The 19,981-nt window shown below is 31.5% G+C and overlaps 5 protein-coding genes and 1 non-coding gene across 6 annotated transcripts; 1 reads left to right on the top strand and 5 right to left on the bottom strand.

Moving 5' to 3' along the window:
- Positions 1 to 669: 669 nt before the first annotated feature.
- Positions 670 to 2,538, bottom strand: JJJ1 (Jjj1p; the record flags this gene model as incomplete). The annotated part of the gene is made up of 1 exon (XM_001644449.1): positions 670 to 2,538. One exon carries the CDS (start codon positions 2,536 to 2,538, stop codon positions 670 to 672), a length of 1,869 nt encoding a protein of 622 aa, XP_001644499.1.
- Positions 2,539 to 2,923: 385 nt separating this feature from the next.
- On the bottom strand, positions 2,924 to 5,797 carry CNM67 (Cnm67p; the record flags this gene model as incomplete). The annotated part of the gene is made up of 1 exon (XM_001644448.1): positions 2,924 to 5,797. The coding sequence occupies one exon, from the start codon at positions 5,795 to 5,797 to the stop codon at positions 2,924 to 2,926; it is 2,874 nt and encodes a 957-aa protein (XP_001644498.1).
- A 1,336-nt stretch (positions 5,798 to 7,133) lies between these two features.
- Positions 7,134 to 8,054, bottom strand: Kpol_529p19 (cytochrome b5 reductase family protein; the record flags this gene model as incomplete). The annotated part of the gene is made up of 1 exon (XM_001644447.1): positions 7,134 to 8,054. The coding sequence occupies one exon, from the start codon at positions 8,052 to 8,054 to the stop codon at positions 7,134 to 7,136; it is 921 nt and encodes a 306-aa protein (XP_001644497.1).
- Positions 8,055 to 9,803: 1,749 nt separating this feature from the next.
- Positions 9,804 to 12,140, bottom strand: Kpol_529p18 (uncharacterized protein; the record flags this gene model as incomplete). Its single annotated transcript, XM_001644446.1, has 1 exon — positions 9,804 to 12,140. One exon carries the CDS (start codon positions 12,138 to 12,140, stop codon positions 9,804 to 9,806), a length of 2,337 nt encoding a protein of 778 aa, XP_001644496.1.
- Positions 12,141 to 15,742: 3,602 nt separating this feature from the next.
- On the bottom strand, positions 15,743 to 16,396 carry CDC8 (bifunctional thymidylate/uridylate kinase; the record flags this gene model as incomplete). The annotated part of the gene is made up of 1 exon (XM_001644445.1): positions 15,743 to 16,396. One exon carries the CDS (start codon positions 16,394 to 16,396, stop codon positions 15,743 to 15,745), a length of 654 nt encoding a protein of 217 aa, XP_001644495.1.
- A 2,449-nt stretch (positions 16,397 to 18,845) lies between these two features.
- Positions 18,846 to 18,983, top strand: Kpol_529trna1. Its single transcript has 2 exons — positions 18,846 to 18,883; positions 18,947 to 18,983. It is a non-coding gene; the product is annotated as a tRNA-Ile (tRNA).
- The last annotated feature ends 998 nt before the right edge of the window (positions 18,984 to 19,981 follow it).

Below are 19,981 nucleotides of genomic sequence, written 5' to 3'. Positions count from 1 at the left end.
TATTTCTGTAGGTTGTCTTATATATATATATACCTTTTTTCCTAAAGTTTAAAAAATATTAATTGTTGGAGCTGACTCTTTTTATTAATCGGTATTGCTTGTCCTGTTGAAATTTATCTCAAACAAACGGTTTCAAATAACGAAAACTACCAACACTTTTAGAACAATGATTAGAAGTGTAATTAAATAGGGTTCTTGACTTAAATTCTTTTTAATAGTCCTCTCTTGTTTGAATATATACAAGATTACTCATAACTTATCTGAGCTTATAGTTCTTCAAATTTTCCCATCGATGTGAAGAAAAAAAAGTGAAGTTCAATTGAGAAAAGCAGGTTTTAACTGCGTTAATGCTGTGGTGTAAGAGTGCTAATATACATATGAATAAATACAAATCTATATCGATATATTAGAGAGTACCTAATGAATCAAACCTGTAATTCTTTTGAAAATGACAGTAATTCACTCTCAATATGAAGAGTAAAATGATAAATTGGTCTAATTCAGTTGGGCCTTCTATCTCTTTTTACCAGATGATACCATCGAGTGTGGGGACGGGGGTATGATGTGGGGCCAACGAAATGATGTAAATATCAGTACTAAATGCAATAAGATACATTCCAAAGATGAAGTCTACTTTGCTTTCAAACAACACTGTCTTCAGAAACATATTCATAATTTCTTCTTATTTTTTTTCGATTTTGATTTCACTTTGGAAGGTGGTGCAGCATGTCCACTTGTGTTGACATGCTTAAAAAGACCATTACGACTACTGAATCCTTCACCACATGTACTACATATCTCTGTCATCACTAGATTCAAAGTCGATGATGAAGGTTCTGTATTGGGTTGAGATAAAGGAATGTTCGTTTGCTTTTTCTTAGTTTTGGTCTTGTTACCTTTTTTAGAAGATTTCTTGTTAGTGCCCCAGCCATCGTCACTATCGTTAACAGACGTGCCACTACCATTTTGTAATGATGTTAGTAAATCATTTAGTTCTTTATCCCTTTCTAAATCATTATCTTTATCTTCGACATCGCTTGTATCCTCAGCTGATTCGGTTTCTATCTCAATTTCTTCATCATCATGTTCAATATCGCTTAATTCTATGTTAACATTCCTTTTAATGTATTCCAAATCTGAATCTGGATTTACATCTGAATCCGAATCTAACTCAGTATCTAGTTCGGCTAATTGTTTTTCAATTTCCGCCAGTTCTTCATTTATTTTATCCATATTTAGGTTGTCACTTTCTCCATTATCAGATATTATATCATGTTCCTCATTAGCAGAATCGAAATCATCCAAGTCACTGAGATTATCTAATCCGACTTCTAAACTTTCTTTTCTCATTTCTTTCTGTATTTCTATGATATTACTTTTATGTAATTTAGTCTGGGTATGATTTTGCAATTGATTTTCTGATTTAAATGTTTTGGAACATAGAACACACTCATATATTAGTATTTCCTCCTCTTCTTCAGATTTCTTATCCTTTGACATTTTACCTTTAGATTTTGGTTTGATACTATTACTAGAGCCTTCTAAGGATCCCTCTTCTGTTTCATCCCAAACATCATATCGTTTATCTAATTCATCCCATACATTATCATCAACCTTTTGCCAACTTTGTAATTCTACATTTGACCTGCTATTGTTGATATCATTTTTAAACTTATTTCTTAATTGTGATTTTTTCAATTGGTCATTTGCTCGTTTTTGTTCTTCAGCTAACTTTGCTCCCTCTACCATTCTCTTATCTAATTTTTTGATAAAACTTACAAACCTCTCTACTGTCTTGTTATATTCATTTCTTGCTGTCTTTCTTGCCTTCTCATTTCTTTTATTAATTTCTCTCTTAGTCCTTCTATCATAATTCTTGGAATACATATATTCATCTTTCCAACTAAAACTTTTTAGAGTGTTAAATGAGTTCCATTTTCTATAAAACTCTTTAGAATAGCTGTAGCTACTTTTAGAATACCCAAATACAGGGAATAATATTTTATTTTGTTCTTCATTTATGTATTTATCACAAGCTTTCAGATAACCAAGTACATTTATGTCATTTTCAAAATCATCATCCCTATAACTGCTATAATTGTCTAATCCAAGTTTTCTCCCTGCTAAAATTTCATCTTTTGCCAGCTTTGCAAATATTTTACCAGCTATTTGATAAAGACCAGCTGGAGAATCATCCTTTCTTGTATATAAAGATGAATTAAAAAACATTAACAATTCATCAGTAGTAACACCCGTTACAGAAGCATCAACCTCATATTCATAAACACCATTCTCATCAACTATTGGATCATCATTTAATATTTGATTCTTATGAGCATCATACCAAGCTCTCTCTTGTGGGTCTGACAGTACTTCATAAGCAGATCTAATAGTAGCAAATATTTCAGTTGCTTCTTCGACATTATCAGGATTCTTATCAGGATGAAACTGAAGGGCTTTCTTTCTATAAGCTTTTTTCAATTCGATATCAGTAGCTGTTATATCAACACCTAATAATTCATAATAGCATGTTTTCATATTTTTTTAGCCTCTCTCTTTGCAACTTATTCGATCTTCAGCAATTCGTTCACTTCCTCTATGAATTAGGTAAAACTTAAAGATATTACAACTTAGTGGCTTCACAAATTCCTATACCTAAAATACCCTTTACAATTATATGTATTATATAAAATGCTATTAGATTAAATTATATTAAATATCCAACTTTTTGATTTAATGTTACAAACTATCTTCTTGGTAAGCGATGCGTTTAAACAATTTTTTTTTCTTTTTTTTTTCTATAATTCTTAACATGACTTGAATAATTTAAGATGCCAATTGACAAACTAATTGAATTAAAGTCCATAAGGGGAATTGGCAGAAAATATCAATATCATTGCAACCTTTGTACATGCTGTTATCATTAAAGTTTAGTACTAATCCTTTGATATAGAGAATCCAAACAGATTTCTAATGGATGTTTTAATCCATTTAAATCATATGATTCTATGTATTCAGTGTAAACCTTATTGGTGAAATATTTTGTATCTATTTCTTCATTGTATAATTGATAATGGATTTGATTTGCGAAATGAATTAATATTGGACGTTCGTATTTTAGATATATTCCAATTAATGGTAATTTTTTGGTCAATTTTGAGAATGGAATTTCTAGTAATAATATTAAGTTCTTTATTATATTTTGGAGTTGTGTCATATCAATAGTATCAACCTCATCTACCATTAATGATTCATACATGTGTCTGTCCATTTCTGGCCTTGATTTCTTTGCTATTTCATATGTAATCTTTTGATAACGATTGCCTTCGAGTTTCTTTATCGAGTTAGTTAAATTATCGATACTAGCTACTTGTTTATCATAATCATTCTTCAATTCATCAAAGTCTTTCTCTTTTTTGAACAATTTATTCTTCATCTCCATAATTTGTTCAGACTTCTCGCATAATTCTTGCTTTAAATCATTGACGACATTTCCCGATTTATTTAATTCTTCAACTAAGTTTCTGAATTTTGATTCATTATCCTCTAAATTCTTATTTTGAAGATCTGCTATTTCTTTACTTAATGCAATATTTTTTTCTAAAGTAATTTCCTTTTCTTTAATTAGTTGTAAATTATCATTTTTCATATCTTCAAGTTTAGCTTCAACGGCGTTAGTCTTTTCAATTTCTTTTTTAAGTTCAATTCTGCCCTTTTCCAATTCAGTTGTTAGCTGACTACATTTAACTTCCCAGTTATTTTCTATATCTTTCTGCATCTTTGAGATTTCATATGTCAAAGAATCAACTTTATCTTCCAATTCCTCTAAATTCCTTTCATCTTCATTAGTTTTAAAGGCTACAATTGATTGCATGTTAGAATCTTTGAGATTTTCCCTAATGAACTTAGCATCGGTATACCTGCCACTTTTTTCCTTCGGGTGTTGTGCGTTCCAAAACATTTTCATGATTAAATTACCAACTTGAACATCAAATAATTTGAAATCTTGAATATAATTCTTGAATTTATTCACCTTTTCTAGCATTTCTTCATTATCCTTCTTCAGCTCTGCATTCTCTGCCTCCATTGTGACTATCTTGTCATCTAATGTTTTAATTGAATCATTTAGATTAACTAACTTTGATTCCAGAGAACTAACCATCAATTCCTTTGATTTAACAGAGGCTTCTGAGGTCTGCAACAAATCATTTAATGAACTTAGCTTATCTCTTTCCTCTTTCAAGTTTTCTGACATTACTGAAATTTGTGAGGTATTAGTTACCAACTTCTCATTAAATGTTTCAATAGATAACTTCTGTTGTGTGCTTTTTAAGGTGAGTTCATTTATTTCTTTATCCTTATTGGATAGTTCTGAATTTGCTTCTTCTAAGTTCTTGACAAATGAATCGAGTTTGGCATTTAAGTTTTTAATAGTATTATTTGCTTCGTTAAAATTGGCTTGCAATTCAGAAATAGTACATTTAGAATTGTTTATAATTTCCTCATATTCCTTAATTTTACCGTTTAAAATTTTCAAGTCATCTTCATCCTTATTATTTTGTTCCACTTGTAACCTTAGTTTTTCATTTAGTAAATCTTTATCATATTTTCCTTGTAAATCTTTGTTCTTTAATTCGCTTATTGTCTCATTTAACTTATTAATCTCAATATCCTTTAATTTTATATTTTCGTTTAATTTTTCAAACTTCAAGTTTATTTCAGATATCAGATTTGAATAGTTTTTAGTGTTATTCGAATCATTCTCCTGTTGTAATGATTTGAATTCTTTTAAGTTATCCACCAGAATATTAATAGTTTGGATATCAGAATCCTTCGATCTCAGTGAATCATTCAATCGTTTAATCTCTTCATTCTTGGATATAAATGTATCATTTAATCTTTTAATTTCCTGATCTTTTGATAGAAAGATATCATCTAATCTTTTAATTTCCTGATCTTTTAATCTAAGTGCATCATCTAATCTTTTAATTTCTTGATCTTTCGATGTAAATGCATTACTCAATGTTTTGATTTCTTGCTCTTTCAAGCTAAATGAGTCATTTAATCTACTAATTTCTTGATCTTTTGATATGAAGATATCATTTAGTCTTTTAATATCACCATCCTTTGTTGAAATTATTTCGTTTAATCTTGAATTTTCTAATTCCCTTTCTGATATCAGATCACTCAACCTTTTAACGTCTGAAGTCAATTCTTTATTTGTCAATTCAAGCACATTATAATTTTTTTGCAAAATCTCTGTATTTATTATTAATTGATTCATTTCATTTAGTTTTTCATTATAGTCTTCAATATCAGCGGCTGATTCTGCAGCAGTGACTGTAGTTGTTGAAGTAGCGGTGGATGTTGCCGATGAAGCCAACGGAGTTGACTGTTCGACAGTTTCTTTTCTACTTAGTTTACTTTCGTCGAAGTTTTCAATATCACTCTCTAATTTATTCTCATTATTTAATTCTTTTGATTGTTTATAAGTATGATCATTGTTCTTTAAATTTGATTTCTCATCATTAGCAGTATCTGGGAATATACCTTTTTTTTTATCAAATTCTAAGGCTCTTTCCAATCCTATAGTTTTCAATTCATTATTTATGGTATTTTCATTATAACCTTTCATAATATCGAAAATACCAAATATTTTTTTCGAAGAATTATTCTGTGGACTTGAATTGAAAAAGGACATCATATTCTTACTGTGAGGAGGCTCAAGATCCTTAGTATCACTAGATTCAGTCTTTGATATTTCAGATCCCTTTTGAATTAGATTACTAACCACCATTACAATTAGATAAAGATTAAAATCAATTAAAATAGCATGAGATAAAATAAAAGAAAATAGTTGGAATCAAATCAAATCAAATCAATAAATAGATAACTGTGGATATATGCGTGTATGTTCCTATATGATGTTTTTTTAAAAAAAAAATTCTTTTGATCTCCTACAATTCTCTTTCGAAAGGATGTAATTTCGATATAATCAATATCTCTTTTGTGGTATTAATCTGTCTAATTCCTAGTTATTTGAATTTTCTGACCAGGTTGTGTCCCCTATAGTAATGATCCATCCATCGAAGTCCATTAACTTAGTTCTCTGCTCAAGTTTTTGCTATTTGAATCTAGCTTGAGATGAAAACAAACAAAAGGTAAATAAAAGATAATTAGTTCCAGCAATAATCCTGATCCAGTGACCGATAGGCAGGAGCAATACTTCAATAAAAACAGCCGTACAACAGCGAGCACACACACAAAAAAAATATATATATATATATATGGATATGGATACCCTAGTTTAACATCGGGCAGATTTCACGAAGACCTGCATAGGTTACAAAAAACTGGTTATTGGATTAGAAGAAAGATAGTCTGAGACAAAGCATAGCATATCATAGCATTTTCTGTTGATCCCAACCTATATCTGAAATTAGCAGTATACAACTCTAATATGATTACACTATATCCCACACTTTTACCAAATTCAATGGTTTATAATTGACCCCCTGCCTATGAGCCAAACATCATATATTCTTGTTATCATTTGATTCATTAATTGATTGATCACTGGACCAAGGTATAATAAATGTGACTGAATACTAGCACGTGACATATATACATTTTATCACGTGATACAAATTCGTGATGTATGTAATCCGTTTATCCCCACGGAGATAAGCCAAATCTATACAACATGAAGAACCATCTACCTCATCGTTACCTGAACTGAGAGAGACAAAGAAAGAAAGAGACGAGACGAGAAATGTAAAAATAAAAGTATGGAAATGCAAGAGGGTCCTTATATACTCCCCAGAAATGGTTTCGCGATATATATATATATATATATATATTTTAAGGGAGATACTAAAAGTTAAGTTGGTGATTAAGATATAGCCGCCGAGTTAGCTAAAGGCAAGTTTGTTTGCTTTTTTTTTGATCTTTTACAAAGTTGTTATACAAAGGTATGTTTGATATTTGGTATTTGGTATTTGGTATTTGATGGAAACTTTATTTGAATTATTTTTTGAATAATTGTTCTAACTAAAAATGAATTAAAATAAATGAATATGTAAACTTTCCCGGCTACACAATATAGTATACAGATGTTTAATTATAGAAAATGTTCAAACTTTGAAAACTTGGCTCTTGGTGTAACCCAATTCTTTCAAGATACCACCAAAGGAACCTTGGAAAAATAATGGACCTTGTTGACCAGCGTATGCTTTGACAAATGGCTCTGGTCCACAAACGAATACATGGGTATTTTCATTAGAGGCTGGAGCCAAAGATTCTATATCTTCTTTAGCAATAAACCCCTTTTTAGCTCCAGTAGAAGCAATGTCCTTAGTTTTAGGTTGACTTAAATAATAATGAATTTTAACTCTATCAGAGAATTTTTGTTGAAATTCATCCAATTCTTTCTTCAATAGGATATCGTCTGAAGTTTTGTTTGCATAAAATAAATTAATTTTAGTCTTATCTTCTGGATTACTTAAGATAGATCCCATCAATTGATATAAGGGAGTAATACCAGAACCTGCACCTAATAAAGTAACCGAATCAAACTTGTTTTGTTTCCATTCATATTTAACAATTGGACCAGTAAATGATACAGTATCATTAGGTTTCAAACTAAACATATGAGAAGACATTCCACCATTTGGAACATGTTTAATAACAAATTCAATAACACCTTGAGTTTCTGGCAAAGACACAGGGGTATAAGGTCTAATGCCACGTAATGACCAAGTACCGTGTGGTCTTGCTAATAGAAAAGACAATGGTGAAATACCACTAACATCATCATCGTTTGGTAATTTAAATGTGAACTTTCTTGTATCATGAGACAAATCTTCAAATTTTACTAATGGTAAATCTACCCATGTACTTGCAGGACCTTTAAATCCTTTAAAAGTTTTATTATGAAGAGCCTCGTTAGCCAATCTTGAACCAGTGGAAAAATAAACTGCAGCTGCTGCAGTTACTGCAATACCGCTACTTAAAAGTAAAGGTCTTGAACCTAAAGAAGTGAAACTAGAGATCATTATTGCGTACTATCTTAAATGTAGCTCTTCTATATAGAATCTTAATTATTGGATTTATAGTTTCTATTAACTATATTATACAATGATAAAACTTATTTATGATAAGGAATTAAAATATAAATCATCCAATATCATTGACTCTTTTATATGATTTCAAAACCAAAAAAAATTGATATTCTTATCAACTAATATCATACTTACAACAATTAGCTGTAGTCAATTAGATTCAGGGTTACATTACCATTGATTTTTATGAAGGTTTTTGCGAAAAATGTCTATGACATATGAGGCAGGGATGATGAGAACAGAAGATAGGTTGACTAGATAATTCAAGAACAGGCTAGGCTATTAGTTTCGAATTTCGAACAGACAGGGAGGTTCTGCTTCTACGATTGATCATAAACCGAGGAAATTAGGAAATTAAAGGAAATAAGAGAATATTCGTAAGAAGAAAAGAGCATCAGAGAAAAAAATAAAAAAAGAAAAAATAGAAAAAAATCAAGAATAAAGGCGGAGAGACAACGCATATAAGTTTGCAACATTCTTCGGAAATACGTTTGAATTAGGCGTGGACGCGCAACTCGGTGCCCGCTCAATTTTGTTATCACATGACTTTTTTCGACTTCTTTTGAGGTCCATCCGAAGCTAGGCACAGACAAATCCCGCAGCTTACTTGGTGCCCGACCGGACGGACAACTGCTTCATTTGGGCATTAACTATGAGGACCTGTTTTTGACGTTGCTGCCCATCCATGCCAGGTTTGAATCCGTTCGTAGTTTACCATGTTTTCCATTTAGCTCGATATATTCGCTACCGAGTTCTTAAAGACGTGGAGTTTAGGAACAGCAGTTTTACAACTATTATGCACGGAAATATTGAAGGATAGTTTCCATTCTTATATACTTCTTTTTTTATTCCGTACTTTCTTATACAAATTCTTTGTAGCTTTGGAATTATAGTTCTGACTTTTAGTTAATTTTCAGTATTTTTGAAGTCAGTTGAAAATACTTTGATGTTCAAGTACACGTGATTAATAACCGTGTATTTGTCCATTTATATATGCCAATTTTTCTTCCGTTAACTCCGTTCTGCTATCTTAAACTTTATTTCCATGGATTTCTATGCTGTAGAAATTTTTGAACAGTCTTGATATAATTTATTACGAAGCTTAATACGCGTGATGAGGTAAACTAAAATATAAAAATAAACGCGTATGGACGTTCCACCTATCTTCGTTCTACATGTCTAATATAACCCAATGGGAAAGCGGGTACAATGTCCGATTAAACTATGGTACAGTCCTTCACAATAATCAGATTCGTAGTGACAGTCTTGATAGATTTGTGATATTCTCTCTCTTGATTCACAATGGATTGATAGGCGGTTAATTTCCTTTCTTTATCAGTATTATATTAACTATGCATCTCATCATTGTCTTCTTGTGATACAATTATATATTCACACATTGTTATCTATAATGAATTTATTTTAGCGTTTTAAAAAGAGATACTATTAATGTCATTGTTAATTGAAACCGTCATTATTTATAATACATATACATACATATATATGTAAACAATATAGAAAATAAAACATATATAATTGAAAATTCTATGTAAGGAATGTTAGGATGGAAGAGAGGGAAGAAATGATAAGAACATAAAATTTAACTTATTTGTGCTTGACTTGTTTATATGTGTTTTTTCTTGATTTTTTCCCTTTCTTGTCTGATATTTTTGTTTTGCTTGTTCACCTGTCTGAAAACGACCTTGCCGAAGATGGGATTGAGCTGACACTATTTGGAATACTCAAATGATTATGAATAACCCTCTTTTTCTTGTTCTTACTTCCTGAACTTCTTATAGATGAAGAAGATGATATTGTCCTCGGCAGTTGATTTGATACTACATAATGTGTTTGTCCGTTTGATGGAGATAACTGCAACGATAATTCACTGTTTCTATTTGTCACCGATGGTACAATTGGAATAGGCGTCTCAGATTTATCATTAATTAAATTACCTAATTCAACTTCCTCTTCCTTCTCTTTGGTCTCTTCATTTTCTTTGTTCTCTTCATTTTCTTTGCCTTCTTCGTTTTCGTCCAATGTAAACAAACCTTGTTCTTTATCTTCATGAGATGATCTTGATTCCGTTTTAGTCACAGCCTTTGATTGCGGCGAATTAGCAATTTCCACCATGGATCTAGATTTCTTGGTTGTCAAAAATGGATTAGAGGTTGCACCGGTACCAGCTGCAGAACTACCTGCAGAGCTAGTAGATAATGCTGATGACATTGGGTTAGTGCCTGGATGCGAATCACTAGTAAAATCTTCCTTGGATGAATCCACTTCACCTAAATAAAATCCTCCAGTATGTTCAAGACTTGTTTTTTGAATTTGAGGTGGAGTGTGGACATATTCATCATCCGAATGAACACACGTTTCGATTGATTTAAACCATGGATCTTCTAATAAATCATCTAAGGTATAACGCGTTTCGTATTGAGGATCAGCCAATCTCCATGCAACACGGGAGGCATCGACATTTCTAAAATTTCTACCTAAAGAATATTCAGCACCTGGTCCAGGTTTGTAACTGCCCTTTGATCTGAAGAACTTATTTTGATAACTAATGAAATTATTGTAGGAAGTTTCATAACTTCTGAACCTGGTATCGGTATTACATGATTCAAAGAAAGGAATAGTGTTATTCACTAAGGTGAAAAGTAATATACCTAAGGCATAACAATCCAACCCTAGTGGGTTGTAAGGTAATTGAAGATGTTCAGGATAGTGTTTCTTCGCATCAAAGTACATTACTTCAGGTGGTGCATATGGCGGAGAACCGATCATTCCTTCACATCTTTTAACTGGTGACGAGAAATCATGAGGGTCTTCGTGATACCAATCAGAAATACCAAAATCCGTTAATTTGAAGATTCCATCCTTAGAGATTAAAACATTTTCAGGCTTTAAATCACGATGTGCAATACCGTTATCATGACAAAATTTAATACCTTCTACAATTTGTTTAAATATACAAAATTTCTCTGGTAAAGGTACATTTTTCCAACCTGTTCTCTCTATCAATTGGAATAAATCACCCGTACATAACTCCATTATGAAACCCCAACCACGGGTAGTATAACTTGAAGTTGGGACTTTTACCAAATAGTAGGTATTTGCAATATGAATATCATTACTTAGAGATTTTGCAATTATAAATTCTTTCGAACATCTTTTGTAAAATTTCTCTGGGGTTTCGTTATAAATCATGTTCAATTTTTTTAAAGCGTAAATTTGTTTTTGTTTATATGCTGATTTTACTTTTCTGACTTCAGATGAACCACCTGAACCAATTGTTTTATTATCTGTGTCAAATACGAAATTATCAGTAAGATGAACACTGTATTGTTTCATTTCACTCGGTATATATTCATTTGGATCTGATATTGGCAACGGTAGTAATCTAATTTTAGCATCACCATCATGCATATAAAAACTTATATCCTTGTTAAATGAGCTACTAGCTGATACAGTTGTAGTACCAGGTCTAGATAGATTTGGGTTGAGACCATATGGGTTATAAACAATATGTTCATTAGTCAAACTTGCAGAGGGTAGACCAGGAGAGTTTCTTAATAAAGTATTTGTAGTGGAACTATTTGCATGGATTGAATTTTGTTGTCTTTGATTTGTATTTCGACTTGCTGGTCTGTGTTTAGTTGATGAACTTCTTGATAAAGAATTCGTATGTTCTGAAGCACCTGATTTATGAGGACTCCTTAGAGAGGAAGATCTACTCGAAGTTAATCCATTTGAAGGGGCTAGATGTAAAGTATTTGAACTTGAGTTTGAAGTAGGATGTGACGATGGAGTTGAACAAAATGGGTTCGAACTTTGTGAAATCAACTTTTTTGTAGTTCTATTTGTCTCTAAAAAAGAGGAAGTTGTTGTTTTGGTTAGAGTTTTTTGAGTTTGGCTTTGAGATAATGAAACAGATGATTGGTCATTACCAGAAAAAATTTTTTTCAAAGAAAACCTTGAATTAGAATGAGATTCAACTCCTAAATCACGAGAAACCATAACTAAAGAGCACTACTAATTATAGTTGTTCAGATTTTTAAATAATTTGTATCTGTATTACTTTTTGTGAAAAAAACGAATAAAAGAATGAAATTGATTTTAATTTATTTGATACTTTTATCTATAACGTGAGAGGGTGAGGGTTTAAACTAATATAATTAGTAATTTATACCGATGATAAATGAATATATTTATAATTTAATGAATGTAATACAATTAATGGCTTTAATTTTAAATTTTTTAGAATTTGTTTTTTTGGTTTAAAAAAAAATATTCTTCTCTTCTTCTAAGTGAATATAAACTCGAATATTATTCTATTAAACTTTCTTTAAAACTTTGCTTGAAAAATGCAGTTATATCGAATGAATGAATCGTTGTTAATTATTTTTATTTTTGAATACCCTAGACAATTTTATTAACCATAATAATCTCACAAGATTCTATCTATGAATTCATACGCCAGTAACACAACAGTCTTTTCAAATATACCTACACACAAGGTTATAAAAACATACCTACGTTCTGCTATATGAAACAATCCACCTATATTAATAAGTTTAAATATACAAGAGTTTATTTATATACATTTACATTAATAAAACATTTTTTCTTTAATATTGAAAATATAAATATATGATGAATACATTTTCAAATATGCATTATGTATGCAAAGAAATAGGAAGAAAGGTAGTAAAAGTAAAATAAAATATACGGTCATCATGGCCCCCCCAAGATTATAAGCTATGTATGTTAAACTATAACGATTAATACTCAATCTCGAAATCAAACTTTAAGAAGGTTCAATTTTTTTTTTCCGATACTACAAATAGAGGAAGGTAGAAACCACAGGTATATCATAGGTATAGTAATCGATTGAAAATAGGAGAAGGGAAGGGAAGGGAAAATTTTTTATAGTAAAACTGAAATGAAAAAAAAAGTAATCCTAGTCCAATTTAGTATGATGGAATTTTTATAAGGGAAAAGAAGAGGTTATGGACAATAAGTAACCAACCAACCAACCAACCAACCGACGAGCTAACCAATCAATCAATCAAATCAATCAAATCAAATCAATCAAATCAAATTAATCAAATCAATCAGTCAATCATCCCATGGAAAGAAGAGAAAACTGGAAATTAGCAAAATAAAATAGATTCATTATATTTAAGTTAATTCACCAGAGAAAGAGACACGGGTTGTAATTGTCGTTAATTCATAATAATGTAATGAATTCGCATTCCAATGATATTTTCAATACTTGTTACTTGTACTCTCTCTGTTAGTGTTCAGTTTTGCTCTCTAGTTTAAAAAAAAGACAACTTTTAATTTCATTTTGTATAGAGTAAAACTAGAGAGCTGGTGAGAGAGAAAGCAGAGCCTAAAATAAAATACAACAGTAATTAAATAAGAACACCAAGGAATGAGGATATCAGTGATAATCTTGAAGAAGACTCTTGGTTGGTAAAAAAAGCATAATGAAAATGGGAAATGAGAAGTGAGAAGTGAGAAAAAACACCCAACGGTAAACATCTAACCATACATAACGAAAGAGAGCGAGATAGACAGAGAGAGAGAGAGAGAGAGAGAGAGGTAGGAACCGAGCCGTAAAGGACTAGTAACAACAGTGCTAGCTACAATCTCATCATCATCATTCATCCACGAGGAACCAAGTCTATCATTAGTTAACTACATTTCTTTATCTATTCTTTTACCAGTATATCACATCTATATTTATTACCTTTTTTATGGTACTGTTTAGAACGGCAGAGAATAGTTAAGTTTTGAGATAGGACAGAATAGAACAGAAGAGACCAGACCAGAGCAGAACACAGTTAATCTCGTTGTTATTGCCATCGTTATTGTTACTGTTATTATGATTGAAACTGTGATTGCAACGGTGTGTATTTTGAAGTATGTAGTTGTAGTGGTAGTCTGTTACACACTACTCACCTTGTTACGTCCAACGCAAGTTATTTCTTAACCAATTGTAGGTACTGGTTTTTGGATTTATTTTTCATTTTTCCCCCATCCCAGCACATTTCATTTGAGTACAAGTCAGTGTATTCCATCTAGTTCGACTTTACGTGGTGTCTCTATCTCGTAATATAAGAGTCTGCCTGTCCAGTACATACGAATTCCAGTTGACGTTACCAGTAAACTGCTTACTGCTAGGGTGAGATGCAGGCTCTCCAGGTGGAGTAATAGATTAAACTCTGCCAGGCCATTCGTTGCTACCAGAGCAAACCATCATCACAAACCTCGGCTCCGAAGTTAAGGCACCTCGCGAACCCAATCAGTAGTTTGGTAGAGGTAAGAAGAGAGCACTGGGTTCTGCACAAGAGGAACGAAATTTTTCTATTGTAGTAAGTGGTAGCTAATTTGGTGGTGGTTTGAACTGAACTATCGATGGTGTAGGATAATTCAATGAGCCCATTGGATGAATTTTTACCTGTTGACACTGACCAAGAGATGGAGACAAACATGGTTCAGTTGTCTAGTTCTTCCTACAAGAAATAGAGAGAGTATGTGTGTTTGCTTGTGTATGTGATTTTATTATTTCTGTCTGGGAAGGGCATGGGTGATAGGTTCTGGACAGAGAGGGAGGGAGTGAGGAGGACGGTCTCTCTGTTGGTATTGTGCTGAATACGCAAGACTGGGCTGGGCTGAAATGTCTTGTGAAAGTGTTCTAGGCTGCAATCACAAAGATTTTTACTCTAATTTGAATTTGGAGAATAATACTGAGAAGACATGCGTACGAAAAGAAAAAATGATGCTTACTTACTACACAGAGCTAGAATGGCCAAGAAAGGTTGGATAAATTGTAAATTGTACTAATTGTCTTCCTTTCTCTCTCTCTCTCTTTGTATATACAAATCTATATTTATATATGCGTGTGTGATGTTAGGAAGGCGAGTTTTATGCACGTTGGTATTGAACATGTATCCTACAGTAGCAATCACATACGTATTTACACTCTGTCTTTCTCAATAACAATAACCTTCTTATTCCATCTTGGCCAAGCAGTTCAAACTACGTAACTAGTTCAATAGGTGTGTGTTACTTGATAAAACTAGAAATAGCCAACATAAAATTTGGGTGGGAAAATAATTAAACCTTATGATAGCGAGCTGGCATTTACTATTGAAATGACAAAAATTAAAGTATATGATGCATTAAAGATATAACCATATTTACAAAGTTTGTTAGTGATAATAGCAAAAACGCAATTGGTTTTGTCTTATTTTAATTTTTTTTGTTTGTTTAATTTGGAAATCTTTCACTACCAATTAGTTTCAGACAATTTTTAAGTGGTGTGACGAGATGACGTTTTCCTTCACTCCACAAACCCCAATGGTAAATTAAAGTCACGATCGTTTCAATCGGCAGCCTGATAAATTCTTGACAGATATTTTTATTGACAAATATATATACCAAGAAAATAATACGTCATTTATCCTAATTTTCTTATTTTACTTAATTGTAAATTTTCTTCTCTTCTCTTCTCCTTCACTGGTTGGTAACTACTGAATACACGACATAATTTGGTTAACTCCAAAGCAAATGTGGAGTTATATGTATGTATGTATGATATAATTTTCAATTTAAAAATACATAAATTCGTTACCATTATATTTTTTGTTCAAGAAAGGTTGAATTCTTTCCAAAATCAATCCCGTAACCTCATCAATATTTTTATTAGTGACATTGATTATTTGTAATCCGTTTTCACCTGCTTCTTCTCCTTCTTTTAAATTATCTAATTTTTTAAAAATTTCATAAAATTTTAACTTGACAACTTTTTGAAACTCAATATTTTCATACCTTTCTTCGCCAAATCCCTCTCTATCATCGTTATTCGAATCATTTGTTAAAAAAACCGTTATGTCTGGTCTAATCAATCCTTTATCACATTGATAACACCAGTCAATGTCCATACCACTAATATGTTTAGCACTAGAATATGCTATCCCAGAATACACATATCTATCTAATATAACATCTCTACCATTATTTAGCTCAGTTTGTATAATTTCACTCATCTCCCAACGATTAGCTGAAAATAGCAAGTGAATTGATTGATCAGGCATTTTAAAACTCTTGTCAGTAAGATAATTGTTAATTAATTGACCAATTTTTGTTTCTCTTTGAGGAAACTTCATCAATGTACCATTAAGCTTTTCACAAAGTATATCACATTGAGTACTTTTACCGGTCCGATCTAGACCTTCAATTAATATCAATCTTCCACGACTCATCGTTAATATCCCTCCACTGATATTTATTTTCTTAAATGCTTACTCCACCCTCAAAACACGTATAGATCTTTACAACATTTCGATCATAGTCATTGCTAATTAGCGTTGAATGTTTTATAAAGTTGATGAAAATATATACGCTTGGTAACCTTTCTGTTTCTCGAGCCTTGTACCTTGTACGCGATGCCCCGAATCCTTTTGCATATTCTCTAAGATTCGAGAGATATTAAAGAGAAGCTTAATCTTTAAAAAGAAATTGACCACCCTCCTCTTCCAACAAGAAATCCATTAACAAGTGGAGACACAGATATACGAATAGTCATTTAGGATGCAATAAATGTGAAAACACTTTAAAGAGGTAAAAATCTGATTACTGAGGGTCTCTTCATGAGTTATCTATTAATATCTCTCTAATTACTGATTGTATTAGGTTACCATGTTCTTCAACTTTGTTTTTGAAATGCACTCCTCAAATGATATTAAAGTGAGGAACATTGAATATTTTATTGATCGATCATGATACTATATTCAGAATAAATAAATCTAGATTTATCGGAGTTTCCTTAACTTTTTGCAATATTGTGTGATCTCGATAAAGATAATGAAATGAAACAACATTCAACAGATTTCGATCAATCGTTAACCTTGAAGTCAGTGCATTTGATTTCATTTTAGTTTTGCATAGTTTAATCTCCATTGAATTCTTGATTTCGAAAAATTTGTTGATCTTTACAAAATTCAAGAAGAGTCATTTGGATGTTATTTCCAGATATAGAAACATACTGTTTTCGAATAGCAATATTAAATAATATCAAGTATGCATTACATGAACTAGAAAACATAATTTTGGAGTTAGTTTATTTTTAATATTTGGTGTGAGATATGATTAACAAATTTAGGACACTTCGGTTTGTAATTAAAGGAATATTTCTTAATAGTAAAACCAATATGTAAATAATAATATTTTCCAAACTAAGCTTCTTTTATTTCGTTCTATAGCACATGCAGATGGTAATACTTCCCTTCATGATATAGATCTCTATTTCTTTTATTTACTTTATTTGTTAAAGAAATATATAAATATCATCATAAAAAAATTCAGCTTGGTTTTAAATTGTTCTTGAACATTACTTGACCGAAATTCTAGATTTAGTTCTACCATCCAGGTAATTATGTCAATAATATCTGATAATTATTAAATGATGAATATCTCTACAAAACATTTACACATCAAGCTACTTCAAGAAATTATATTGTTAGGTTACACTTGGCTGAATTATAAAGCTAGTGATAATTTTGCATTTGTAATTGTTCTTGATTATATCTAAGTTTATATGAAAACAAAATTGAATAAGTATGGACACTATGGATTTTTACTTCTTAAGAAATGGACCAACATCGTTAAGATAAAATTAAGTGATTTCTTCTTTTAAGTGGTAGTTTGTCTAGTCTTCTGGAACCCTTAGACATTATATATATTCAAATATAAAGCACCAAAAAATCAGTTAATAATATAAATTAAATTTTTATTTATCATCACAAATGTAAACAATTCCAATTCATATAAGATAGGTTGATCAGTACTTTCAATTTAAAAAAACAATATTATTTGAAATAGAAATTAACTGACACTTCAAAAAATTTAACCGACAATATCCCCTGTTAAATAACATTATTAGTTCCAAAAATAGCTGATTTTTGTTGAAAAAAGTGCAGAAACAATAGCTAGTTACAAGAGTAGTTTGATTTGTTTCAGTGATTCTTCCATATGATAACTATTTTTTTAGCTGGTGCTGTTGGAATTAGAAATATGCTTTTGCATTACTGGTATCTGTTACTGATTTTTATAAGATAAGTTTGTAATATAGATTTGATATATATTTTACAAACAATTGTAAGATACTAGGGTAGGGATGCTGCCACTAACTGTCCTTGCTCCCAGTAATGGCTGTCTATTAACAAATTTGATTTCTGGCATAAGAGTATCAGAATAAAGCTAGGAGATTACAATCTGTCAAAAATAAATATTATGGAAGTTATAAATAAACTACGTGATATACTGAAATAGTTCTATTTGTCTAAATTATGGTACATATATAGAACGGTTTCAATTCATAGGAATAGGTCGATAATTTTGAAGCTGGAAAATATATTGTTCAGATAATTTGTAACTACAATGGGAATTATCAACCAATATTAATAGTAACCAAAGGAAAAACATCAACGAAATAATGTTGCAGTAGTACAGAATATCTAAATATAGTGTAGTATGAAACAGAAACCACAACAAAACGTTGCTTCTCTTTGTTTCCATTTTTATATCTTAACAACTTGATCAATGGATAGATCTGATATTGTTTCTTGGTTGTTGAAGGAAGGGTAAAAGGTAAGATCTAAGTTCTATTTAAGTAGGAAATTTTTCATGAACAGACATATCAATCTTGAAAATGCTCGTGTAGCTCAGTGGTTAGAGCTTCGTGCTTATAGTTGCAGTCGGTTTAACCGAAGCATTCTGTACTCTAGTCTGCTAAATACAGACAGTGAAAAAGCAACGCGACCGTCGTGGGTTCAAACCCCACCTCGAGCACTTTCTCATTTTTTATATTTTTGTTTTTTTGTTTATTATTATTATCAGTTCAGCATCTAATCGTATATCACAGCTAACGAACACGTGTTCTATTTCGCTGTTATTTTTCCCACTTGCAGGAACTATTTCATACGTGTATACATTTCAAGAGTCGAGTCGTATCGTATCGTATCGAAGTAGTTGGCCAAGCAATAAAAATGAATTTGGATTTAATCATTGCAATACGATACACTAATACATTGCTAATATTTTACTAATATGAAAACAACCTTTACATTACAGTTCACACCCACTTGGGCCAGTCGTCATATTAGTATGATTACGGGAACAGCAGCCCACTATCAACAGTGAGACTCTGCGCTGTGTGCGTGTCTATCTCCCTCACACGCCGTTCCTCCCTATTCAGTTATCTCTTTCAACGTAGACAGATTTCGTGGGCCAAACAACAGTATTGACATGAAACAGTAAACCAACCATTCTCCCTTCCACGTAGCTCTCTCCAGAAAGGCAACAAGAGACAACACTCAAGCATCAACCATCAACCATCAACCCAAATTCTTGGTTTCACTTCGGTTCACACACATAACACAAACCGTCTTTTCCAGATTACCCTGACTCTATTGTATTGTATTGTATTGTATTGTATTGTATGTCTCCTAAATATTTCACTCTTGTCATTTAACACCTATCTGAGCCAATATATACCAGCCATCCATTACTATTCATCGACTCTATCGTCGATTACCATCACTATCGCCTGTCTGTCTCTTTGTCCATATCCATATCCATACCATACCATACTAGAGTAGAGCAGAGTAGATATTATAGCATAGGATGTATGTTTCCCACCTCTGTCTGTGCTTCCCTTTCTAAGGGAGGTGGTGGTAGTGGTTGCGACAAAAGTTTGACTTTTTGGAAAAAATTTAGAATTTAGAATTTTGAAATTGAAATTGAAATTAGAAACGAACAAGGTCCTAATTCTAATGCTAATAACTAAC

The sequence above is a fragment of the Vanderwaltozyma polyspora genome, genomic scaffold (genome assembly GCF_000150035.1).
Source record: "Vanderwaltozyma polyspora DSM 70294 KpolScaffold529 genomic scaffold, whole genome shotgun sequence".
Lineage (NCBI taxonomy): Eukaryota > Fungi > Ascomycota > Saccharomycetes > Saccharomycetales > Saccharomycetaceae > Vanderwaltozyma > Vanderwaltozyma polyspora.
Note: the sequence above shows the minus strand (reverse complement) of the source record. Positions and strands in the feature narration are given on the sequence as shown.